We start from the raw sequence: 27,147 nt of genomic DNA on the forward strand, positions 1-27,147 counted from the left end.
CTATGGTCCAAATAATCTGCCTACATCATGTTACTGGTGTTGGTAAAGTGTGGTGCTTATTTTTTTTTTCCCTGAAGCCTGACAACCACCCTTTCCCTTGCAGTTCCACTGCTACTTATAAAGTCATCTTTCTTACCCCCAGTCTATTTCTTCTCTGCATCCTTTCCCTAGGAGAAGCACTGCATAGACAAATGTTTTCCATGATAGGTTAGCTGATGAAATGTTATGACATGCTATAGCCACTTGAAAGCAGTTGTTGTTGTCTTTAATTTTACGATGTCAAGTTGCTCTGCTCTAAGTAAGTGCCTAAACTCTCCTGCTTCCTTCTATAAAGGTCATTATATGTGGCTCACCTGTAAACATGTCATGTTGGCGTGTCCTCTCCTTTCAGGAGCAGAGAACGGATGTTCCTGCTCACCAAAAGGTGTTTCAGTCACTTGCTGCAGAAGATGGTCATCAGGCTGTCAAAAGCAATCTTTATAGGCAGGCTGGTCTTTCGCAAGGAGATGTGTTTACAGAGCATGAAATTAACATTTTTGCACAGAGGCAAATAATTGCTTACAACGGAGGCTTTAGTAGCAGATTTGAAGCTTGAATGATTATTAGTGAGGTCAGGTGGAGCACGTAGGGATGTCCACCTCCCGAGCAAAGTCACTCCGAACTTTTTAGCCGATTCACTTATGCCAAAAGGTTTTAAAATGTTGCAGTGTTCAAGCCTTGTTTGTCACTTGAAAAGAACTTGTAATGAGCTGTGTTACGTCTGTATATGTGGTATGGTTCCTTCAAAATCATTCTTGAACAGAAAACTCTTCTGATTTGCAGGGAGGGAACCTGCATTCCCATGATATTAGTCTTGAATTATTATATAGTAGTGCTCTAGTGCTGTCGGTATTTTTGTAGTTGTTCTTTTTTAAGACTGCAGAAAGTGTCTGTGAAGTAGGCCTTTGTCGTGAACAAAAGGAAGCTCTGTAAAAGCTTTTTGTGGTCAGGAGATCGGTCTGAAGGGCCAGTAGGTCTTGGAGAGAGTCGGCTGACCGGAGCTGCTCCGGTGATTGCACTTATTCATCAGGTCAGGGCTTTTCCTTGAGTAGTGGTAAAAAAACGTTTCCAAAGAACGGTTATTGGCAAAATTAATCAGATTGATTCTTCACTTATGACACAGATCAAGTTTTGAACTTTGGTCTCTTGTGGTAATAAGAGCAGTTCATTATCACTGACTGCATCTCGTCAGTCCCGGTTTGCTCAGCCTGCTTTACTCCCCACTCAGCGGATACACACGTCTTACAAAACATTTGAAAACCACTATATTAAAATAGATAAACATTTTCTAAAATACTTCGGTTCTATTGCAATCAACTGTGGCACAGAATTTAGGAAGTCTGCCTAATGCTAGATGCAAGTGTCCTGTCAGACTTCAAAGTAGAGGTGGCTCTCTCTGCGTACCTCCATTGCAAATGGTGCTGAAGACTTGGAGCACTCTGTTTTCAAAATATCTCTGCTTTTTCAGGGAGAGGAAAATAAAAATGTGGCCAGCATTGCAAACACTGGTCTGAAAACCTTTTTTTAAATACTGCATGTTACACCCATGATTTTGCCATCGCTTTTCTGCAGGACGTTATTCTTCAGAGGCAGTGGAACTCCTTGCATCATCCGTATCATTCTGAATGGCTCTAACGATAACACTTCTGTAGAGTTATTCCTGTCTGTACAGTGACAGTGCCATATAAAAGAAACATCTGGTCACCGGTAGCAGGGATTGAAGAGCTCGTACTTGTTTATATATCCCAGGGTCTTTGAACTGGGCGCATCCTTCAGTGTGGTGTAGGAAACCACTCTGCATCACCAGGCGAAGTGCTAGCAGCGTGCTGGCAGGTTTGTCCTGTGTGTGCTGAGGTTCCTTTCCTCCTCCTGCATTGAAGAGGAGGAAGAGGAGGAAGGCAACATTGCCTGTACAGTGAGCAAGGTGCTATTCCAGAGGGACCGTGTTCCTGTCCTCTGCCTGCTGCAAGACTGGGGGTGTTTGTTCTCTGGGTGTTTGTTGGTGTGTTTTTTTTTTTTTTTGCAGCAGAGCAAACAGCACAAGCTTTCATTCTGATTTCTGACTGATCTTAGGGACGAGAAATAAAAACTAAACAATACACATTCAGCAAGGTCACCACTCCAAGCATCACCTGAATACTACTCGGAACAACTGTTCTGGAAACACCCAAAATCCGGGATAAAGGATATGCCTCACTCCTTGCTCTCATTGAAAGAAGGCTTTAAAAAAAAATTAGATGTTTACCTTTAAAATTCTTCCAGACAGGTAAAAGAGCACCATGTTTCTGTGCACTTCACATAAGCTGTGCAGTAGCACTGTTTTACCAGCACTGTTTTTGCCTTGAGATGTTACACCATAAATCTTAGGAGGACAAGAGAGGTGGTGCATACAGTGAATTGCTCAGTTGCACCTCGACAAGACCTGCTAATAGCCTTCCCTATTTAAAATAGTCCCAGCAGAACGAACTTTTTTGCCTGTTTAATAAGACTTGGTAGAACAAAAACGTAAGCAAATGTGAGGAGTTTATGTAGGCCATTCTCTTCAGTATCTTATGTACAAACGTGTTTTATTTCTTTATTGATTTTTTTTGTCCACGCTTAAACAGTATTCCTTCAGTATGAAGTGAGACTCATAAAAAAAACTAGGTATAATGTGTTCAAGTCAGATTGGTTACTTTATTCTAGCACAACAAGCTACAAAATCTCCATTGCAGAGAATGTCATCCTATACAACAATTCTTCTCAGTCCCATGGAGCTTCATTACAGCGAGGTCAGGCTATGTGCTGTAGAGAAGAGAATTTAGATTTTATTATAGGGCTAACTCCTGTGCTGTTGTAATGATACTGAAGGACAGTAAATGCTCCAAATAATTCAGTTTCTTTGGAATACAGTTCTGTGCTGTAGAAGCTAGAGTAGATCTAGGAAAATGGAAAGCATTGTGGTACGTTTTAGTGTGATTCCTGCTGGATGCTCATGAGATTGTCCAAGTGCCGTAGCCCTTGCTTATTTTAAGCTTCCAGAAGCCAGTCAGTGAAGATTACCAGAGCTGGGTGTTTTCACTGTGTGAGATCTCCCTTAAGACCCTTGTGGTAAAATGAGACTCCTCAAAGTCTAGCTTTTGGCCTGAGATGGGGCACATTAATTTCTCATGTGATTGAAAAGCATCTGCCACAATTCCAGCTGTGGTGTGCTTTTAATCTCATGTTTTTCCATTTCTTGCTGCAGTCTAGAAAAGCGAGAGGACTTTCTGTGATGCTTACCCTTCCTGTCTACCCAGTCATCTCTGCCCTAGTCAGCACCCATAATTTTACATGCTTCTGTGTATGATGTTTCTGTAAATATCTCAGGATGAAATTTTTCTTGAACAGTAGGAAAAAATCATAGAGTCAGTGATCTGTCATCACCCATGACAAAATGATCAAACAGCTGCTGAACAGCATAATAAGTGATTCATATCTTGCATTTGTTTAGTTAATGCCTTTTTGTTTACCCTTTGAATGGTATCCCAATTTTTTGACGTGGTCTTCGGTTATGTCAGGACCACTTCAGGATTCTAATCCTGTTCTCCACTTTGCTGGCAACATCAGCAGACTTAAACATGCTTTTTATCCACTTACTGAAATCGATAGGTAATTTCACAGAGTCTAGAAAGGTTCTGCAAAATCTAATTTTGACACGACCTGGATGTTTGCATCAAAACGTGTAGGTCTTGATTAAATTTGGGTAAATTGCAATTTGGATATCAAGAGTAACAAGGCTGCTGCCTACTCACGTTCGCATTGCTCAGTGGAGTGATGTCTTCTCTCGCAGAGTTATCTGTCCCAGAAGAAGCTGTATGTTTTAGTTTTTATCCTGACACTGCTATAGATAGTACTTGTTTGTCACTCTGTAGGTGAAATCCAAAAGTGATTTGTCACCTGTACATGTACATAGTTTTTGCATCCCCAGCCCCTCTTTTCCTTAACGCCCCAGCTGTGCTTGTGCTTTTCCAGTTACTGGGAATCTCATCTATTTTACACAGGCAGTTGGATGCAACTCTGAGTTGACCCCAGACTGTCAACAGCCTTCCTCCCAGACCCAACCAATTTATCTTACCAGATTCAATTTCTTTTTTCCTATTGTACCCTAACCAGGCTCAGACTCTTGCAAGTCTTTGTAACCCATCAGTGATGGCTTGGTTTTCTAGAAGGTGTTTGAAGACAGAAATTAGCTAATTTTAGCTAAGTTAGCTCTACTTTTTGTCCCAAGTGGGATAATGCAGCTTTTGCCTGATCTCCAGGAGTGGCTCGTGCTTTTTGAAAGAGAAAGCTGTTTACAGGAATGCTCTGACTACAAGTCTCCTACAGCTGCTGGCCAGCCTCTCCGCTCTGCAGCACCCAGCAGGACTCCTTGCCATCAAGGGCAGCGACTCTATTTACTGCCTTTTGCTCAGGGAGAACTTGGCAATGCAAACAAAACACGAGTATATCAGAGGAACTGACAGCATAAACGGGGAAACTGGATGCTTGAGGATGGCTCAAATGTTTTTTGAGTAACAAATGTAATAGCAGGAAGTCTGATGGTGAGAGGAGCGTGATTAATTTTGGCATCGATCTGTGCATTTGCTATTGCTAAATGCAGTGTGCTTGTTGTTTGAACCAGCAGTTAAATAACTTGTTGGGAAGAAGAGGCGTGTAAAATGTTGCCTTTTAGTGCTGATGTTTTCAGTTTAGCATAACGCTGTCAAGAAGCATCAAGTCTGCCAGGAAGTTGGTAGAAAATTTTCCTTTAAAATTCTTGAACTATCTAAAAGGAAAATAGTGCTATTCTGTTCTAAACAACAGGAAAATGGGGTTTTACTGCATTGCTACTAATAAAATGCTGCTTTGAGCCTGATGCTAGGCGCATGAACTAGGGAGCAAAACCTGGTTAGGCACCACCTGAAGTAATAGTGATAAACACGTTCAATTAAAACCGAGGCTTTTTCTAAACCACAGCTGTCACAGTGGTTGTGACAGGTACTGTTGGCTGAGCAGTAACTGGAAGGCAGGAAAGTAGAGTCAGCACTGAAGTTACTGACTGCGGAGTGTGGAAAATAAAACAAATGTGTGCAGTTTTCCTTGCTTTATTGGAGTTGGTTAGAATCACTTTATTCCAGTGATGTTTAAGTATTGCATTAGCAAGTTACTGGTAGCAGATGGTAATGTGAAAAAGCAGCCTCTGAAAATACCTGCAAGCCTTTTGATGTCTTAGGTTCTTCTTAGAGTCCTTTGGGCCTAGGACTTTATTCAGCGGGTGTCTGTAGTAGGAAAAGCTCGGGAGGTCCTGTGTCACCCATCTGCGTTTCCAGTGACAGTTTGTTGTTAGACTGCAGCTGTGACCTGCTGAGGAGGGTGAGCTGGCAGTGTCTGGGGATCCTCTCCTGTGCTAGCAGGTGAGCGTGGTTGGCGGCTGCTTGGCATCCCCCAGTGCTGAGTCTGACTTGCCGGCAGATGTTGTTGTCATTCCTGGTCACATCGTGCCTCCCCACACGTTCCTGATAGGAGATACTTCTATCATTTTGTGTGACTGAGTGATGGATAAAGCCTCAATTTAAAAAAAAAAAAAAAAAAAGGCTAAAATACAGACTTCTTTATAGTATCTTTCAAAATTTTTAAGGGAAAAGCAATTTCTAAGCTTCATATGCTGCTTGCTAGGGGAGCAGCAATGCTCTGTGTATTTTTCCAGGTAAAATCCAGATCACTTCTGTTTTGTGTGGTTTTTTTTGAACTATCACAGTCAGCAAGCTTTCAAACTGCCTAGTTCCTCCTACTAAGAAAACATGTTTATAGTGCAGTCTCTTGTCTTACTAGTGGCTGTCTTTATCACAAAATGTGAGGCATCGTAGTAGCATAGTTTGCACATTGGAAAGTCTCAAAATTGAGATCTGTGCAGCATGGTTTTATCTTGGTTTATCAGTCTGAAGGAAAATACTTAGACCTCTCTCTGGACATCTAGATAGATTTCTCTAATGGATACATTTGTCAAACTGGATAGATTTTTGTCCTGTTCTCACTTCAGTTTGTTGGATCTTTAGCAGCCATCTCAATTTTTTCAACAGTTACACTAGGATTTCCCAAAGTCTGTTCAGGACCATTCCATTTAATGAAATTTGCAATTGTGGTAACTCTTCCACCTTTCCAATCACGTATGTTTTTTTTTGTAAACTGAACAAAGTAAAATTTGCAGTCACGTACTTACCAGGTCCAACTACTTGCAGTACCTAACTTACTTGTAATTTTGTATTTGCTGTCCGCATACTGTAAATCTCACTTGTGTAGTATTGATGCTGAGGATGGTACGCTATGTTCTTTGTAATATCAGTCATGAGATTTCTGAATTTCTGCTAGTATGATATATGGTATGGTTTTCTGCTAATTTTCAAAATACTTGGAAGTTGTGTTCATCTGAGCAATCTTTGACTGGCCTAATGTTCCTCTAAAGTGATTGGGAGTTTCTACTTAGGGTACAGGGAATTCATGGAAATGATGGAATTAACAGGTCGTATATCCAGTGTTTTTATTAAAGAATAATGCAGGTTAGTCAAGTGTTTCTGCTTATGCAGCATAGTCTGTAAGTCAGAGATTCCAGAAAGCATGTACGGCAGAAAGGGATGGAGAAGAGAGTTGGGAAGGCTGTAATCTTGTTTTGAATGGCAGTTCAGAGATGACTTATCTAAGTCCTCATACCTTGTGTATTCGCTGTCAAAGCACATCGTGGTAGTAGTACCTCAGGCAGTGTGAATAACATTGTGCTTCCAGCCTCGACAGGAGGATGGCCCAGGGAGCAAACTCTTGTTTAGGAAACTTATAATGTGTTGCTGTATGTTAAAGCAAGGTCAGTGAACCTGTGCCTGTCGCTTGAGGGGGAAAATTAGGAGGTTTCTGATGCAACTAAATGCCCGCAGGAGCTTACTCCACAACTTTGAGCAGAACCCTTAGACGTGCTACTACGTGGGAAATCCAGCATTTCTGCTGATATCAAGGGCTTTAAATGTTTAAGTGAACGGAAAAGACGAATGCTTTAATTTGCGCACAACAGCTATGAGGCCTGTTCTAAAGTCTAAAAATGTTTCAGCTGGGTTTTTGACAGCTGAAAGAAATCTTGAGCCTGAAACTGTGCTGCACTATCAGGTATGCTCTAAAACCTGGGGAAGAATTTGCTGTGTGCGCTGACTTTGAGAAGGCATTGTGCATTTGGAGGCTCGGATTGAATTAATCAAACAATAGGTTTAGAACAGCAAACACTGCAAAACTGTAATATTATTTCTAAAGGTAAGTGAAGAACAAAGTGTAAAGTATTTGGTAGAGAGAGATGACTAAGCTGGATGTCATATCGCTGTCCTCAGCTGATGTCTTTAGATTTTAATCAGCTGATAAACCAGGATGTTTCTGCAGATAAACATTCCTTTGTGCTAAGGGCTTTTCAGCAATTGAGGTCAAATAAAACTTAAATGAGGGAATGTAAAAAGGGGGAAAGTTTTGGTTCAACAAAGTACTACCCTAGCAGTTGATCCAAAAAGCTTTCTGCATTAAAAAGTACTGTCAGCTATAATTGGGTAATGCTTAAGCAGTAGGCCGTGTTGTCCACCAAGTTACAGCATGCATGGCCTCTTGAAAGAATCCTGAAATTATTTCTATAATAGCTCTGCAAACAGCTACCAGCTGTCCCTGGGTATTCTGCAGTAAAGGCTCTGCTCTGTCCCGGAGCACTGGATTCATTCAGCTGGTTCAGGTTCAGCTGTGCTTTAATTAGCTGACACAGGATAAGGACTGCTCAGGAGTATGGGCAGCAGATCTGGCTCTACTTCCCGAAGGTGCCCAGGCAAGTTATCTCCATACCCTGAAGTGTGACTGTCTCAAAAAACAGCACAAATCCGAACATATGGATTTCAATTTTAGTGGTGTTTCTGGTGGGAGAGAAGAGCACGATGGCCAAATTGTAGGATCTTGGCATTCTGCAGGGAACCTCTAGATCTGATTCAGACTTGTTGCTTGGATCTGAGTCACTACATAGCTGTGAAGATGTACTTGACTTTTTTGTCTTTGAAAGCACTTAATCTTTCCGCATGATGTGCTGCCATTTAGTTCTGCCTTGCCTTTTAACAGTTCCTGAAATGCTGTAGATATGGATTATATTAATGTAGCTTTTAAATTTTTGATGGACTGAAATAGCTTCAAAAACTAACCTTTTGAAAACACTTGGGTAGGATGCAGGACAAGCTTTTAGCAGCTTCCTTTTTCTAGTAGTACGCTATCTCCTGTTCCAGTAAGTGAGGAGCTGCGACTGACCAAGGTTATGCTTGGCTTCCTGACCCAGGAAGAATGCCTCCAACTGATGTTGCAGATACTTTATTTTTTTTAGATCTGAAAATCGCAGCTATTTTCACGCTAGTACCAAGGATGGAGGCTGTTTGTACTGCATGGGTGCTGTACCTATTTGTTCAACACGTGAATAATCAAATTTCATTAAGAAAAATAAAATAAAATAAAATTTCTCCATGGTGCAATAAAACTTTATTTATGAGAGGGTTACCAACGTTTCGTGTGCATGGTCCCGCAATAATTAAAACGTAGGCTTTCCTTCCTTCCAAAATTGTTTGTCTTCCAGGATTTGGAAGACTGGAGAGAAGCTGGTGCTGCACGGTGGTGAGGTTTCGTGTTTTTCTTCTGTTTTGCTGGGGCACGGCTCATGACAGGCTGCACACAAAGTGCGTGCTCTTGAGTCTTGCACTGTGTCCTCCGGAATGATGGAGCAGTCTGCACGCTGGGCCCTTAATAATTGCAACTTGCCAGCTCTGCAGCTTGTGCCAGCGAATAGATTTTGAAATGATAGCGTCTTAGCACTGTGAAATGTTCAGAGTGCTGCAGAGAATTTTTTGGCTGGTGGTGTCAGCAGCAAAGGGAGGAACCTCTGAACCATGTCCCCTTTTTTCCTTGTGTAGTTTAGGCACAGCTGTCTGGGAAGTGAAATGCTCTTCCTTCTGGCCTTTAGAAGCTCAATTTCTATTAACAATACAGGAGGAAATCCCACCTTTTTTGTGTGTATATGCTGTCAATTGCTGGTTTAAAATATCTAGTGGCTGCCTGGAGTGCTTATGGAGTTATAATCAAAACTGAACTCTTGCAGTGTATTTCTGCTCAATATTTTTGACCTAGCTCAAGTTAGCACACAGGTATGTTACCTACCTCTGCCTCAGGCTAAAACTTCCTTTAATAAATAGAAGAATGGTTTCTACGTGCCCTCCCTTTCCCTGTTGTTTATCTGGATCATTTTGTCATCTTCAGCATTTGGTAAGGTATAAATGCAAGATATCTTTGTTGAGTTGCTAGGATAAATGGAGAGACTTAGGGTGAAACTGCCATCCTTTTAATAACATCTGAAGATCATAGTTCCTTGAGTCTCATTATAGCTACTTGGTTTAAAAAATAAAAAATAAAAGAAAACTCAGCAGAATAAATGTTTGAACAGGGTTTGAAATCCATACAGCATTATGATTAGCTGTATGCACTTCAACAAATCTTTTTTCTTCTTGTATATAAAGCTCTTGGCTTACATCTGCATCCACTCTTCTCGTATTCTGTCTGGAGCCTGGCACACTAAATAGTGATTACAGAAAAGATTAAAATTCCATTTTTGTGTTTGGTGTTTAAACGCTGATCGATTCCTTTGGTGGCATGTTAAGTAACAGCACGGTAGACAACAGAAGGGGCTTATTTACAGCAATCTGTCTAAATCCATTTCCAATTTATTGTTTAATATGCCTTTCTACTTCAATTCATTTTTACTTTAAAAAAAAAATAGAAGCAGGCAGGAGATTATTTTAAGGTATTGCTGGAGAAGTAATCACTTAGTGGTAAACAGCTTCCAGTTTTTAAGGAAAAGTTAATGTGTTTGAGCTGAAACAGAAGTTATGGGCTTGCTCTAGGAGTTAATGGATAAAATTCAATGGCCCGTGCACTTACATAACTTGACTAGATGATTGCAATAAACCTTTCAGGCTTTGAAATCTCCTCTTTGTTTTGCTGTTTACAACTGACCATTTCAAAAAATGAACAGATTTTTGCAAAAAGAGAAGCTAAGCTAGAGAAAAACAGAACTGCAAAGTCTATAGCCTGGTACTTCTGTTTGCTGACCTGTTTTATAGGGACAGAAATCCAGATCCTTAATGCCAATTTACACTAACTGTGCAGAGTAGATAACTTCAGTGTTCAAACAATGGCCATTGTAGTTCACAGTTAAAATACAGATAAGGAGGGGATTGCGCTGGTGGGTTTTGGACAAAAATGTTAGGCCTTCTGCTATGCAATCAGAATTAATGGGAAAAAAGGATAAAAGTGAAAACTTACGTGAAATGCAGTATTCCAGGTAAGACTTAGCTCCCCACAAATGAGATGCTTGTTTAATAGTGAAGGCAAAAGTCGGTCCTAGAAAACTTGCTGTGTTTTGCAGATTGCTTAGATATCCGTCTAGAGCTTCTGTTGAAGGAGTATCATCAAGTTATTTAATTTGCATAAATGAGTCAAATCCCATGCAGCATCCTTGAAGAAAACCACTAAAAAAAGTAACAGTATGGTCCATGTGTGCTGTCTGGATTTCTAGAGCTCAGACAAAATTAAAAAAAAAAAAGCTTCCAAAATAATGTCAGTGTCAGCAACCTGCTCATTTTGACAATGAGGGAGACTGGGTGTATATGCACATATTCCCCGTGACAGTGGTGGCATGCTGCCTGTACCTTTACACACTGCTCTGCTAATAGTGATGACATGAGCATAAAAATTGCGTTCGGGGGGGAAGGTAAATGTTTATCATTTGCATTGACTTTTTTCAGTAGTCTGCTTAAGTTGGTTTTCGAAGTGTGATTTCTAGCACAAAATGCTCTGCTACCAGACTGCTGCGACTGCACCTTCCCTTCAGGGCTACGCTGATCGTGGGTGCTGGCAAGTTCACTGAAGCAAAGACACTGACGTTCGTTTTCTGGCACTGAAAGTCACTTCAAAATTAATGTTCAGACATTGTTGACAGAACTTGTCAGTGACTCACAGCAGGCTTTTCGGATACAATGCTTTAATAGTGACCTGTGAAACCAATGTAAGTGTTATAAGTTTGCTTACAAGTGATACAGTTAAAAGAAATATTTTAAACTTTTAACACTTACCCAAGTTGAATTAAATTTAGTGGAGCATTTCTGAATTGTATTGACTCATGTAGCTTACCTGCCCAAGGCTAAAACAGCTCCACAATGCAGCATGTCTGTCATGGCCATCTGCAGATACGTCTAGCCTTAAAGATTGAAAAGGTACTTCTAGAAAGGTATGTTGGTACTTCTAGAAAGGAGATTAATATCGTGTTTATCTTGTGTGAATCTTTTGTCTGGCTTCGTTTGTACAGGGCAGTAATGTTGTAAGCACTGAAGGCAGTGGAACAGATGAGTCACGCTGTGCAGACCTCTTTTTCCTTCGCCAGTGCTAATGTGGAGAAAAGTCAGGCCTTTCCAGTCTCCACGAGCAAGAGCCTAGGAAGAGGCTCTGTACAGGACTTAAGGATAAATAACTCATATTCTGTCTCTCCAAAGCCCAGTACTGTAGTTTGGAAAGGTCTGAATGACTGATGTCTGTACTCCGTCATTTTCCTCTCATCCTTAATGTGAAGCTTGCAAATTCCTGAAGTCTTTCTCTTGACTTGTGGCTTTGACCCAGCTTAGCTTAGCCAAACTCAAAGATTTTTACGCATAAATTTGAGAGCAAGACGTGATGTCTCTACTAGACTTCCTGCTGTCCGTATGCCTCATTTGGACTCCACATAATGCAGTGGCAGTCTCTGTGGCTTCTTCTTTTTTAATAGAACTGGAGGATGGCATGCTGTCGTGTCAGGTTTGTTTGCTTGCTCTGCAGGTATTCACATGCACATTGCTGACCTCTATGAACAATGGCTCGAAGCTGTGCAGAAAATTTATTTCTCTATTCATAGTATCTCATATTGAAAACACAAGCACAAGGTCAGCTCCAGCCCAGTACTTGAAGATGTTCACCCCGAGCAAGGAGGCTGAAACTGCTTTTTAATGGCTTTTAGATTGCTCCTTGTCCTCGTGAGAGTTAGGTGCTTTCTGTAGGCTTTGTGCAGGTGTTGGTCTGAGTCCTTCGAGGTATAATTTGAACTGGTCTCCCATCTCCTGAGCTGTTGTGTGAGGGAGCTCAAGATCCACCTTTCCTTCTTAGTGTATTTCAGATAGAGAGCAATCCACCTGGGTAGCTTCTTCTAAGGGATGTTTACAGGCTGCAAGTCAAAGGGAAGGGAAGGAGGTGCTTCTGCAATTCTGGTTCAAGGTGCTGAAGTCCCAAGGAGAGGTGGGATGTAAAACATTCTTCCTAGCTTCTTGTCAGCTTGGATGTCTTTTTGCTTGTGGGATTTCTCCCTTTTCTTCATTGTGCCTGATGTCCCCTGCTTGCTTTGTAGAGATTTGGACATCTGGCATAGGGTGGCACAGTGGTGTTGCAAGGCTCTGAGCTGCACTCTATATTTCTGGTTAGATCTAGCCCCTAGACAGCCTTATAATGCCTTATAGCGGTGGGTGGGAATTCCAGGGTAACTGCAGGTAGCAGGTTTTACAAGTGTTGAAACACAGCAAATGGCGGAACGGGCAGTGGCATTGTAAGCCATTCTCCTTGTACTGCTGATCCAGTCCAGAGAGCTATAAAGAGCAGACAAAAGACTTTAAAATATTGAGTTCTCAAACTGGCCGGCTGTTCCTGTGCCCAGTATGACACTTCTGCACAAGCCGAGTGTGCGGGAGGTTGGCAGAAGGCTGCTGGCAGGGAAGGTGTGGTGTGTGAGGCCTTCCAGGGCTCCTGCTGGCACGGGAGCATCCTGGGGAGGAGAGGGACCCATGAACAGGCCTGGCAAAGCAGAGATCTTGTAAAACAGAGGTGCAAATCTCACAGAAATGGTAGCGTGTGCTGTGGAATATTTAGTGGGGTTGATGGGGAGACCTGGGGAACAGACAGCCTTATGGCTGGTCTGGGCACGCACCCACTGGTTTTCAAGGTGCTCCGATCATGTTGTTGACACCAGCTTCAGACTGACCTGAGGACAAGCTTTATGCTTCCTCTTTTCCCCAAGGCGTGCTGCTGTCCACTGTGTACAGTTTGCATTACTATTGAAACTTTTCTTTCACATTTGGTTCCTGGTGCACGGGTTCATTTTCACACTTAAACATACTTTTTCGTAACAACAGGTGATATGTGTAGAAATCTGTGTAAGAACAGCGGTATTTAATGGGACAGTTATGCAGTTTAGTTTGATATTTATATCCGAGTTCAGCGATGGTCAGAAGCCCTTCCAGAAAGGGATGGTGTGCCGCTTCACCACAGCTCTGCTGCTCTGGAGCTGCACTGCCCTGTTCCTGTGAGTTGGGATTAGGTGAGGCCTTGCAGTGCCTCTTATAAAACCTGTTTCCCCTCAGCAAATGCCAACAGGTGAATTGAAGTTGTTAGATTGCTGGTGACAATCTTAATTTTGTGTCCTAATAGGTGCAGATTGAAATTTGGGAAAGTACACCACAGATTTCAGTATCTGAACAGAAATAAAGATTTAGAAGAGTAGAATTAATAGGCTAAAGGGGCAGTGATTATTAATGTAAAATGAGCTATCAGTTTTGATTCAGGTAACTTCATCAGGTGGAAAATAAAGGAACAGATGATGAAGATGAATAACGATGGGCACGATGAAAGAAATCAGATATACCATCTAAATACAACTCCACCGGGCTCTTTCTTTGAAGTGGTCACTTCTTCTGGGTATAACTGCCCTTTCCTGATAACCAGCCTTTACTGGCAGCTGTCTGGCTTTCACCACTGTTATGCCTATCCCATAGTGTGGTCTCTCTCTCCCTGTGAAGCCCTGAGAAATTCCTTTCCCTCCATCTTTGTGTCATGAATATTTTTCAGAGAATATCCTTGTTAGCTCCAGGTGACACAGGTAGAAGTTCAGTAATAGTTCTGAGAAGTAGCTGTGTGACTCCTTGTCCGTTTCGAGTGCCCATCAGTGTTCCTGCAGTGAAAGTAAATCTGAATTGCAGGAAGGGAAATGCTCTGATATTGATACTCATTGATATGTGTAACCGAGTGTCTGGTTTCTTGGATGAAACTCAACTTCTGCCAGGTCTGTAAAATGTCTTGCCAGATAAGTCAAGCAGCTGAGTGTAAATCACTCTGTGATCCTTGATTTGAAAGGATCTGGAATGATTTTTAATCTCTTGAATTGGAAAAGAAAATCCCAAGCAAGTTCTAATAGTTCATAGGGCAGCTCTTAATCAGGTTGAGCTCTCTTTCTTGTGCACGACTTGTTTATTACCCTCTGGCCTGGTAATACAGCCAGCACAACTCACGCTGTTTGTGCAGTTCCTTTGCTAAGGGTTACCACCCAAAACCAAGCAAACAGAGCATGCACCTTCAGCTTCTCTACTTCACTTGGACATCTTAGCTTAAATCCGTCTTTGATGGTGTTGTAAGCTAATACGGAGGGTGCTGAACTGGAGTCAAGAAAGCACTAGCAGCGTGCCTTTCCTGATGGCTATAGAGAAAGGATGCTCTGACAGGGATAACCTGCAAAACCTTCACAGCAAGGCTCAGCAGAGCTTGTCTGCCAGACTGCAGTGAGATGTGCTCCAGCAGACAGAAGGGAGCGAAATAGCAAGTAAAATGCCCAGATGCCCTACTTGTGCAAGACAAATCTAGGCATGAAAATAATGAGTTTGTAGTTTATTAAAGCAAATGGCATCTGTGCTTTTAATGCCAGAGGTATCTGATAACCCTGCAAGGTTACTATGCCAGCTGTTGCTTTTTATTGGTGGTGGTTTAGTTTGATTGACCCATTAGAGTGAGGCTTGAAGCCTCTTGCCCTCTGAGTACTTCCCTGCTTTAGCTTTTTTTCTTTATAGAAATTTGTAGTCTGTGGAGCTTGCTCTGCAAGTCGCATGAATTAAAAAGAAAAATTCTCATTCTTAGAGATGTTCTCTTCTTGATCCTAAACCCTATTTAAAATATATATACATATGTATCTCCCTTGTTTTCTGGGGATGTCAGTGCTTTTAGAGATGTATCGCGGTTTTATTTCCACACACCATAGTCTCTTTGAACCAGAATTCACCCCATCTTTCATTTGCTAACTTGTTCCCAAAGCACTCATTGCTTTTGAATTTCAGGAAAAACATCATGAAAAGAGCAGCTCTAATTGCATTCGGTGCAGGCTCATGCCTCATGTGAAACTTGCTTTTAAGTTGAGCAGCAAGAGTCTTAATAAATGACCTTTTAAATCTTATTTTTATTTTATTCAGGTATAGTAGTGTGCTCATTAATAATGATCCTGCAATAGGTCACCCATTAAAGCTGTATTGTTAATTAAATAGGAAGTAAGATGTATTAGATGTTTTCAAAATGAAAATGGGAGCTTTTAATAGGTTCTCTGATTAAGAATACTGGTCTGCATACATGATGTTGCACTTGGAAAAAAAATCACTTAGCTATAGATAAAGTACTGTTTTGAGGCAAGCAAAACTTGCTTTCTTCCTCATCCCTTTCAGGGTTAAAAACTGCCTGCTTGTGAGAGTCTGACCTTGAAGAAGATGTATTGTCTTCTCTTACAGGAAGTGGGAGGCTATCAAAAAAATGTTTCACGAGTTTTTTGGTTTTTTTTGTAATATATCCAATCTTTTGTTTAAAAGGCATCGTACGTGAGGCAAAAGAAAGACCCTTACTTTGGTGATGGACAAAGGAAAAAGGACTGGCATAACAAAGAAGCTATAAGGAGGGACTCAGAGCGTGTGGGTATGTACCTAAAATTACTGTGCATGTTCTAATACAGATTGTACATCAGTTTGATTTTATTTAGTAGTCTGAGCGCAGAACATATTGTTGAACTTCAGGGTCAAGATGCTGTTGGCATGATGCAACAGTTATTGCATGGTAATCCCAGTTAAAGCTGCCTCCACCAACTCTAAAATAACCATTATGAGACGAAAGGATATTGATAACATTCTGGTATTTTTAGAATAGGTACAGTATTGATTTTTAGAAGCTTACTTAAAAAAAAAAAAAACAAAAACAAAAACAAAAAAAACACTAAGCCTTTCCCAAAAGTGGTAAGGGATCCAGAAAGAAAAGAGGTGTAAGAAAAATGTTGTTGATCATAACATTCATTCAACTTTTATTCCATTGTCCTGGATTTTGTCCTGCATTATATAGAAGGGTCCATTTTGAGCATCACAGCTTTACACTGGTGTGTCTGCAAGGGCTCTTCTTCCTCTGTACAAGAACTCAGGTTGTTAAATATACATATCCATCTGTGCTGAAAAAAGCAACATCGAGGTATTTAAACCATATGTATTCTTCCTGCTGTGAAACAAAAAATGTTCTATAGATCCTCCCCAGCATTGCCATAGCCCCTTCATCTGTTTCTGATGTTAGAAGGAAGACTAACTTGTATGATTTCCACAGCTGAGTCGTTCGTAGCAAAATCTCTTATCAAATAAAATTGTTAGGTTGATATGGTTCACCTAGCGCTAAGTATGACATACAGCACAGACCTAATGAAGGAGTTTTGAAAGGGCTATAAGATAACTGCCGTCCTTTTGATATATGGATTAGTTTCTGGCCAGTTAAGCACCAATTAGTAGTAATGATGCATGTTTACTCTCTGTCTATAGGAAATGGAGAACAGGGAAAACCTTACCCCATGACTGATGCAGAGCGGGTGGACCAGGCATACAGGGAAAATGGCTTTAATATCTTTGTGAGTGATAAAATTTCTCTGAATCGTTCCCTTCCAGACATCAGACATCCAAAGTGAGTACACAGTTTACATTTCAACAAGTGAAAGTTTACAAGCTCTAAATTACCACATCTGCAAGAGTGTGCTGTCTTTATTTTATGGTCTTTTGTATCTTTGTCAAATAGAAGCCTTTCACAGCTGGGTGCCTGTTGGCACTGCTGTCTTACTCATAAAGGACAGTGTGTAATAATTGCAATGGGAAATGGGGGAGACAAACCAGGAAAAAAATGACTTTCAATTCCAAAATAGTTAAAATTACTAAAATCTTGCAGCCCTGCACAAAAGGAATCTTGAACTTAAACAAGAGGTGTCACGTTGCAAGAGATGAAGGAAGAAGGCAGTTCAGTTCCTGAGCCCACGGACATAGCCAACAACTTTTAGCAGCTAACAAGACAGAGCTATTTCTCTCTATAGTACAACAAGCTGGTGTAAACGTCTGACTTGCTTCACAAGTGCACTAAGCACAGTTGGGTAATAACTTTGTCACTAAACACTGTTTGGTTCTTAGGTTTGCCTGTAGCTGGAAATGACCATGAAATTTTTAAGAGCAGAACAAGACTGGGGTAGCTCCACTCTGTGTGAAGAAGAGTTTTGTCAGCAATAACATCTTCCTCTTAAAAACCTTTCCAGGGCTTTTAAGTAGAAACTAGTTCCAACTGAATTTTGGATTTTGAGTTCACCTATTTAACTCTTGTTGATACAAAGATGAGAGGTTTTTATACTGCAGACTTTAATTTGAAAGCCTTGTTAGACATTTGAGTGAAAGCTTGTTTTGTGTAAAGCCATTTTTATCACAACTTAGTGAATCTGAATCCAGCGTTTACTTTATGTATATGAAGTATAATTTGCAGAAATTGGTTTTTATAATTTGGGCATTTGAGAGCTCCTCTTTATGGTTAGGTGGCTGTGACAGCTATACTCTATCTTGACACCCTTTCTCAATGTATACCCATAAACCGGCTTAGTGAGTATAGCTCTATAAATGCTTTAGGCATACAGCTGAAATGTTTAAGTATAGAGGTTGTTCAGGTAACTAAAGATGTTTGGTCCGCTAATACTGAAATTCTAGGACATAGTTTGAGATTGCTAACTTAAATAGTTTCCTTTTGGGGCTGCCATGGGCTTTGGGAATTTAAGCTTTAGACAATACAAGTATTTCCTCACCTGAGGTGTTAATATATCACCTTACATTCCCCAGTGCTTCACAAAGTTGCTGATTCCTCATTACTAATTCTGCAATTTAAACTTTTTAAAAACGTGAAACTTCTGACTCTAGTCCCCAGTTAAAATTAATAAGTGAAGTGTCTTAAGTCACCGACACCTTAAGCTGGGATTAATGATCCTGCTGCAGCTGGTTTTGCTTGATGTTTGACACATCCTTTCCCCCAAAGTAGTGAGTTATAATTGCAGAGGTCTCAAGATGAGGATAAACAACATGTATATAATGGATGCTAGGATTAGGTGGGCAGGGAATGGGGATGCATTTAATGGAGATCTTCAGTAAAAGGAATTCACAACTGGAAAGGTCTGTTGTGCATTCCCTGCTCATTAAAAGAAAAGATACGCTTGAGGTGCTATGTTTCATGTTATTTGGGAGCTGGATCAGGGCAATTCATAATGAAGTTTGGCTGAGGTAAAGTCCGTAAAGAGCACTATAGAAAGAAGCAAGCTGTGTTTTAAAGCACTTGTTTTACCTAGCCTTTTATCTTTGGTAAGAGTATGGGAATTCAGAGGTTTGGAAGTGTGCCCAAAGGTAGAAGGGAGTGTAAGCACAAGGTGAACTGGCGAAAAAAAGAGATCTGCCGTGCCTTTTTACTATGCTTTGGGACCATGGTTGAGGTTCTTCCCAACAGCTGGCCTGGGGAGGGACAGAAGCAGCCACTGTTTGCGGCAGTGAGGTGCTGGAGCTGCTGTGCAGCTCTGCAGCCCCGGGAGAGGGGAGAGCCCTGTTATCTCCACGAGCTCTGGCCGGTGTTCCCCTGCCTGGGCAGAGCTGCCAGCTGGCTTGCATTGCCTGTCAGGGTCTGGAAATCCCGTGGATTTCCAAACACTCATGCTGACACTGAACCAGCTCGCTTCTGAGATGTTCTGTGTGGATGTGTGTGAACCAGTGCCTCACCTCTGCTTTTAAATGTGGAAACCTGCAGGGCACTGGGGAAAAGAGCATGCTGGATCTACCTTGTGCACCCAGATGATGCAGCCTTTTGTTTCAGCAGTCATGTCTTCCCCAGCTAATAGTTCCTCTATGTGCCTCTGTTTTTTTTTAATATTAAATACTAATTTTACAGGTCTTGTAAAGCAATTGCTGATGTGATAGCTGGAGGGAAACTGTTTCTTTCCATGTTTAATGGTTAAACTTAATAGCTAAAGTTTCTACTTGTTCAAGTCAGAAAATGAGAATTGCAGTTTAAGAAGGGTTAGAAGAGATTTGGGGGATCTTGTTTCATACTGTAACAGAATTATAGATAGTAGCTACCTCAGAAGAAGGTTGATTGCAATGCCAAGGACTGGATGAAAGCAGTCCATGCAGCTTTATTTTGCATCTTAAATCTGTGCATTGCAGCCATAGCCTGCAAGCTCTTGGCAGTACCCCAAGACAATTCATTAGACCCAGAATAAGCCACTGTCCTTTCACGCAGGCACCACAGTCACTTCCTGTAATCACAGATTTATTGGGCTTGTATAACATAGGTGTATCCTTCTCCATTCCCTGGGAAAGGCACCAGGAAAAAGCTTCCAGTGCCAGAGCTATTTTGTTCCTATCTGCCCTTCTGAGAACAGGGAGGGAACCACCTGTGTGCATGCAATCTGCTGTGCATGTGCTGAAATCCTACTCTGCAAATCAGCTCTCATGTGATAAGCACAGTGTTGTGGCAGGGCAGTGAGTGGAGGATGGCCTCCCTCCTGTGACAGTGGAAAGAGGACAGCCCACCCTGCTAGCCCTGTCATTAACATGTTCCAAAAATCTGTGCTCGTGTACTTACCTCTGTCTGTTTTGCACTGGACTGGGGTTTTGGGAATGTAATAGATTTACCTGCTAGTGAACAGCTGCTAGGTAATTTTAACTATAACTGTGCTTTGTATGGCCTTAGGTCTTACCTGTTTAAAAAAGTTCAAACTCCACTCCCAGGGCTGCACCTGCAGGAAAATAAACACTGCACTTACTGCATTAGTCTGAATGTTCTTCGGGAGGCTATCTGGAAAAGACACCCGCAAGACAAGGGAGCATTACCCCTATTTCAGACTTAAGGGAGACTAACGGCATGGGGGAATGCCCACAAATTCAAGGGGTCCATATGGTGACTCTGCGGACCTGAGTTTCCAGTCTCATTCCAGTTCTCCAGTGCTTTGTGTTTAAAACAAGGTAAACTAGACCAGGTCAGTGTTGTCTTGAATAAGTGTTTTTTTAGGCAGTTACGTAAATTGGATGAACTGAGTTGCTTGATGGAAATTACTATGGAAGTGTTAGTGTTTCTTGGCACCACCTTTGACCTTATTCTATCTATGTCCAGCTGCAAGAATAAACTATACCTGGAGAAGCTTCCGAACACCAGTGTGATCATACCGTTCCACAACGAAGGATGGTCCTCTCTCCTCCGCACAGTGCACAGCGTCCTGAACCGCTCCCCTCCTGAGCTGATAGCAGAGATAGTGCTGGTGGATGACTTCAGTGACAGAGGTATGATAATTCACGAGTAACGTTTTATCCTATCTTTATCTCTGCTTATCTACCTAAGGGATCAATGAACTTGCAAACAGGTGTATAAGGAAGGTGACTAGAGGATTTCTTTCTGGCCAGCAGCAGAGTTCAGGTAAATCTTGTTCCAGGATATTTTAAAGGCCAAAAGTCTAGCAAAAATTATGTTCCATATTCAGTTTGTGCTATTTTAGCTATTGATAGCATAGGTTGTCCTGTGTTTTGGACACCACAAAGAGGGAACCAGCTGAGCGGGATTAGGTGTTTGACATTCAGAATTCAAAAAAACAAAACAAAACAAAAAAAACAACCTGGGGTGGGAGGGAAATAGCTCACTCCTCCATATCATGTTTTCTTCTAGGTACAGAAAAGAGATACAGAAAAGAAACCTTGATAAAAAGGTTTCCACCTTGGACTTGCAATGATTTGGCTTTTCTCCTAAATGTTGTGCCCCTGGAAAGTCAATCTGCAGCATCCAAAGCTTTGACTGCTCTCCCTTGCTGACTTACACCCTAGTGCAAAATAGGGAGAGGAGTCTCAAGCAAAGAGTAATCATTTGGGATTGGGTTTAAGCGTTACATTTGAAGACAAAAAACTGCTGCCATAAGACATCACCATAAATGGAAGAACCATTTTTAGTTGTTGCAGCAGCAATGTATACTAGGAGTTGCTGAAGGTACTTGTTCTGTAGCAGAAAGATGAGATTTTTTTTCTCTGAAATATTTACACGCTGTGTGATTTAAATAAAGATAGAATTTAGTTTATATCTTGAGGTAAAACGTGTAGTTTGCACCCTTGCTATAGTGAAAAAGGCACTCAAGTGAAAGAGGAATGGATGTCTGTCCTGTAGACATTGCAGAGTTGTTAAGATCCGGTGGAATTTGAAAGCCCTGTGAAATAGTTGGCTCTCCTGTGTTGAAGAGGGTACAGTGACTTTAAGGGACTATGGTCAGATCTAGCAACTGTTTTCTCCATTAAAATTACTAACATTATTTAGCTTCTTTACAAGCTGCAGAGTTTGAGTCCTGCCACTGAGATTATACAACTGAGGATAAAGCACTCTGTATGGATACTAAAGGAGGCATCTTCAAAATTCTGGCACATAGGAAACTCCTAAAATGAGCTTATGAGTATTTAGTGTTCTGACCTTTATTGACTTTAAAATAAGCACTACCCACTAGCTACAGTATTTGTTCTAAAGTATGTCTCTAATTAGTTTGCAAGCAAGGCGTGCTGGTTGGAACAAATCAATCAGTTATATGAAGTATTTCTTTAGAGGATTTTCAGACTAAGCTGGGAGATGAAATACCCTCCCAACAAGGTCTCTTTATTGCTACTCAGTCTAGAAGCAAATTAGACATGCGGTAACCACAGCTGGATTGTACAAACAAGTTTCTTATGGGAAAAGTAGAAGTAATGAAATCTGGTCTTCTGTGGATCTGTTTTCCTTGTTCTCTAGACGTGTCCTTCTGGCCAGGTGACAGCACTTCTATGGCTCTCCCATCTCCGCTCCTCCTCAGTCCATGCACATGCCTTCTGTCCCTCTTGCTCTGTTCCACCTGCATCTGACAAGATGCGAGCTCTTCTAGTCAGTCATCCATCTTCCATACTAAGGTTGCAGGAAGTAGCTCAGATCGATTTGCGTGCAGCAACCATTTACAGATGGACACAGAAGACTGCTGGTGTTGGACAGGGAGCTGAATTGTCGAGGGAAGAGAACGAGACACAGGCACAGTGTGCTAATGAAAACCTTTTTTTGAAACCAATGTTTTCCCGCTGGCTCAGTTGATCTATGCATGTTGAGACAATTACTGGTTAGGATGAAGCATATTTCCTTCCCTGCTGTCAGTTCTGTATCTGCACCGTGGCATTTCCTGCTGGCAGCTTCTCCTTCTCCAGCAGTCGGTGTTCTTCCCTAACCACGCTGGAGCTGGCTTCCACATGCCTCCTGCAGTTTAAATAGATCCTTAGTCTTCAGGAGGCAGGAGCGCTAAGTCCTAAATACATAATCTTGACTCAAAAGGCTGTTGGTTAGAAGTTTGTTTTTAATTTGTGTTTTTTTTTTTTTAAAGTCTTTCTTTAACCCAAGACCTGAAAACTGATAATTTAACACCTCAAATCGAGCTGTGTGAAGGAGCAGAGGCTCTGGGAAAACTTTTACTTCGCATGTATGCTTGAGAAAGCCACATTCTTGGATATGGGCTGTTAGATCACTGCTCTGGTTATTTATCTCCTGTCCTGAGCTGATGACCATCACCACCTCTGTTCCACAGAACTGGTGAGCAGTTAATAGTGAGGAGAGATTTTCTTTGAAAATCATAAATGATTAGTCTTCTGTGTTGTCTGCCAAGTGGAATGCTATGCTTCTGTTTCAAACACTAGTCCCACAGATTTGTAACAATCTTTCTTCTGAAATTATAGAACCATTGTTGAACATGGTGATAGCTGGAGGGCCTGTTTGAGATCAGAGAAGCATAGTAAGAACAGTAAATGTCAGCTTCTTTCCCAAAGAGATCAGTAAACAGTCATCGTAAACTCCTGTGAATAGCAAAAGATGAGAAGAATAATCGCTCAATAAAACCCTATTATTTTTTTTATCGAGAGATTACCCAGACAAGATAAAATATCAGATATACTCTGCTGTACATCCTGGTGGCCTTTCAATTGAAGGTTGTCTAAACAGACCTCTAGCACTTTAACAGCTCATTAAAAAGACTAACCTTCAGAAACTGGGCTATCCCCAACAAGGAGACTGTATCCCTCTTGCTAGCACGTCTTGTGAACTGACCTGCGTTTAGGGTTAAAGGCACTGGAATTTGCACAGCTGCCCTTGGGGTTCTCTTGTTAGTGTTGCTCTCTTGTTCTGCTATTGCACTAGTTTCTGTAGGTGGTGATTAGTGTCAATCCATCAGTCTTTTTTGTCTATCTGGTCAATTCTCATACACGGAGAATCTTTATTTCACATAAAGAGGACTTAATAATAGAAATAGTAAGTATGGAGACACCAGGAAGTATGTGGAGACACATCACGTAGCAAGTATGCTGCACACATCAGTGGTTTTCTGACTTTCCTAAGTTTTTCATCTGTTTTCAAGCTTGAGAGTAAGAAATTCTTGGTGTGGTTATGAAGAGAGTTGAGAAGTCAGCTAACAAAGTGACAGGAGAGTGAAGACAGATTTCTGGGTTAGTTGGCGGCTGCTGTGTTCTCCAGCATACCTGAGAGGCAGCTGGGTTGCTTTCATTATTGGAGCTTTTGGACAGATGAATCATCTTCTGGAAGTGTCAACAGCCATTTATTTCTTAATTTGTTTGAGACACAATTCTGTGACCTTTAACAATAAATGTTTTTCAGCCAAAAAAGGCTGTCCTGATGACAACAAATCGTAACAGCAAGCAGCAAAAGCTTTACAAGTCATGCTTTTGAAATGTTTCCTTTGCTTTGTACGTGAAAAATCTGAATGTGCTGGAACAACTTGCTGTCTGGAATTTTGTTGGATGTCTGAAATATAAAGCAAATGATCAAAATCGAGCCTTATTTCAAAGTTAGTGGTGGATTCCATATCAACCACGTTGCTCTGGGAAAGCCCAGCTGTCAGTGGGACCAGTCTAATGCCGTGCAGCAGTAGCGTCCAGTTTGCCTGAGCAGCAGGGCATGCTGTTGCCTCCAGCAGCTGCCTTTGCTAACACTGGGCTTTCTTTGTCTGTGGGGATACCCTTGTTAGATGGTCTTCATAATCTGGTTTAAAAGAAGCTGCTTTCCAGCATGTGCCATTGGTCGCAATGGAGTAAATATTATGGGGCGATTTATAGTTGGTCTCTGTTATCAACATAGCATTCCCAGTAGGACTGCTATAATAACTTATGCTTTTTTCCCCCCCAAAGTTTGTGGGGATGTTGGTGATATAACAACTCTCTTTCCCTGACCATAAGCATTTAAAAGCAATAGGCAGGCTTTAATATGCAGAAGAGTATAGGTTATATTAGAGGGAGAAGCCAATTCAGTAGCTATTTTTGGAGGGTAAAAATGAGCTGCCTGACATTGTCTTTTCCTGCATCCCAGGGAGAACTGCTGAAGACCCATGCTAAAGACTCTCAGCTATATCATGGTGGTCCAAAATAACACCCTCTGGATAAGCAGAAATCAGAATGCTGTACATGTAAATTGTATCTTCAGAACTCCTGATCATAAAAATGCTTAGTTGTGGCAGTCCTACGTGGATTTGTGGCTTTGCTTTTCATTTATATGGCTATTCTTTAGTTCTGATCTCAGTTAAATTAAGCCTTTTCATATGCTGACTTGGAGGATACTAATTATATCCCTCAGAGCTTGTTGTTACCAGAATGGCTCTAAGTAAACTAAAATGCTTTTTTCATGTATATCAATTTTCTCCTGGGGACTGTCAGATGTGAAACTTGTTTGCTTTTTGATTATTTAATTACAACGCTGTTGAGCGGTAAGCGAGTTCCATTATATCATAGAAATGAGGAGGGGAAGAGAAGTTGAAATGCAGGTCAGTCTGTAACACTGCAGGTTTTTGTATCGACTCTGGCGTTTTATTATTGCCAGCAGGCAGTGAATAGCAGACAGACAGTTTGTGGCTCTTCGGGGGCTGCTTCTGTTTCTAGGTGAACAATCTGAATCTACAGTTGGGAGAAGTCAAGCTGTTCATCTCAAGTGTGTCCTGTGCAAAATGGATTGCTGGTCTCCGTCTAATTCTTGTAGCTTGCATGAGCAAGTGCAAAGCTGCCCTTGTCTCTTGCTACGTGAATGTTCAGCCGTGAGTTAAAAGAACATGGCAGAGTTCCATCATCAAGGTCTTAGATAAAGATGTTCAATGGTATTAGCACTGATATCAGCCCCTAGGGTACACAACTAGTGACTGTCCAGCCCCCTAGCTGTTGATTACAACCCTCAGGGCCTGAAAACTCAGCCAGTTTTCAATCCACTGTCCACTTTCCTAGCAAATATTTCAATTGGTTTGTCCATAAGGATGTTATGAGAGGCAGCATTGAAAGCTGACATGCCTTTATAGGTAAGAAAAACTCCAAAATGAGGGAATCCAAATGTACTGGAAGAGTAGACCTAATAAAATGGGCTGCACAAGCACGTTGTATGCCCCAATGCCATAGTTGCCTTGTTGAGTCACCAAAAGGCAACAGCCTAGGCAAGAGATACCTCAAAAAATTGAAGAAATGTTTGTGTTAGTATGATTATCTGGAACGAACTGATATCATGTATTTTCTGACCTTCCTTTAAATTAAAAAGTCATATTTTTACCTTTTCACCTTTAGCAGTAATTGAAAATTTTAAATTATTCAAGGTATTGTAAACCTTGTGCTAGAAGGCTGTACCTCTTGTTGAATGTCATTTGAAAGAAACATCTTGCCAGGTACTTGGGGTTAGCTACGTGCAGAAGAAAACCTTCACACAGGCGGTTCAGAAGTACTTTGGGTAGGTATTTCTTATTTTATGGTCTAGCGTGACAGAAATCAGTGACTGTGGCTAAGTGCTTAAATTTCATATGCATCACGTTTTACCATTTGATTATTTGCATATTGCCTGACAGCCCGTTCTTACTCAGTTTTAAGACTCCTTTTGTGTAAATGACAGTGTTTTAGTACAAGTGTTGTCCCTTGTTGAAGAATGAGAACCACAGCATCAGTCATCTGAAGCGTATGTTACTTGCAAAGCACTGTGGTGATACAGTGCTGAAGCTGAACGTGGCAGCACTGAAAATGCTGCAGTCTCAGAGCATCAGGGTTGTTCTGGAAGTGTTAGCTCAGCTGGGCTGTCGGCCTCAGCATTGTATGTATGCACAGCGGCAATACATAAAGACTTAGCATCCTCTTTACAGTAGCCAGTCAAAATCCGCACCTGTGACTGAAAGGCAGTAACAATTTTGAATGAATTTAATATATTTAATCCAATATGACAATGCAATTGCAAAATCAACCTTCTGGCTCTGAGATTAAAAAAAAAAGTCTTTCAGGATGTGGCATGCACACTCAGTTATATTAGATTTTGAGGAGGAAAAATGTTATAAGCAGGGTGCATGGGATTTTATTTTCCCTTGGGGGATCATTAGGGTGGTTCCAGGTTAAAACTTCGTCTTTCTTCCACCACTGCTCTGTTCCCCTGAGCTGTATTTTGTGAAAATTTAGGAGTTCTGAAAATGTTTTTGTTCATTCATTTTTAATGTCTTTTGCCATTTTTACAGGCTCTTTGCTTAGCTGTTTTTTTCAGCAGGACTGTGTGCAATAAGAATTATAGCGGCTGTTTTATGGTTGGAAGACACCTAAGTGTTGTGAGCCCAGAATACAACCTGAGGCCACTGCTCATCTTTGAAAGACAGCAGTAGTCTTTTAGACCCTTTAATAAAGGAGTCCAAGGAGTGTTTTCCCTGAGCAATGTCATCTGGCTTCACCTCTGGTAAAGTTGCCTTTGACCAACATTTTTTCCATTTCATTCGTCCTCTCACCCTCTAGGGTTGGTCACTTTTCCCTGTTTGTGCTGTCTCCACCATTCTGTAGCTTGCTTCAGAGTTTCCTGTTGGGAGTCTTGGAG

The 27,147-nt window shown here is 41.3% G+C and overlaps 1 protein-coding gene across 1 annotated transcript in view; it reads left to right on the top strand.

The window, feature by feature from the left end:
* Positions 1–27,147, top strand: part of GALNT10 (polypeptide N-acetylgalactosaminyltransferase 10) — an 86,368-nt gene that overhangs the window by 25,558 nt on the left and 33,663 nt on the right. The window contains exons 2-4 of the mRNA XM_035559830.2: positions 15,780–15,882; positions 16,761–16,899; positions 20,398–20,564. Coding sequence (XP_035415723.1) covers positions 15,780–15,882; positions 16,761–16,899; positions 20,398–20,564 — 409 coding nt within the window. The remainder of the gene's footprint in view (positions 1–15,779; positions 15,883–16,760; positions 16,900–20,397; positions 20,565–27,147) is intronic.

The sequence above is a fragment of the Cygnus atratus genome, chromosome 14, assembly GCF_013377495.2.
Source record: "Cygnus atratus isolate AKBS03 ecotype Queensland, Australia chromosome 14, CAtr_DNAZoo_HiC_assembly, whole genome shotgun sequence".
Taxonomy (NCBI): Eukaryota; Metazoa; Chordata; class Aves; order Anseriformes; family Anatidae; genus Cygnus; species Cygnus atratus.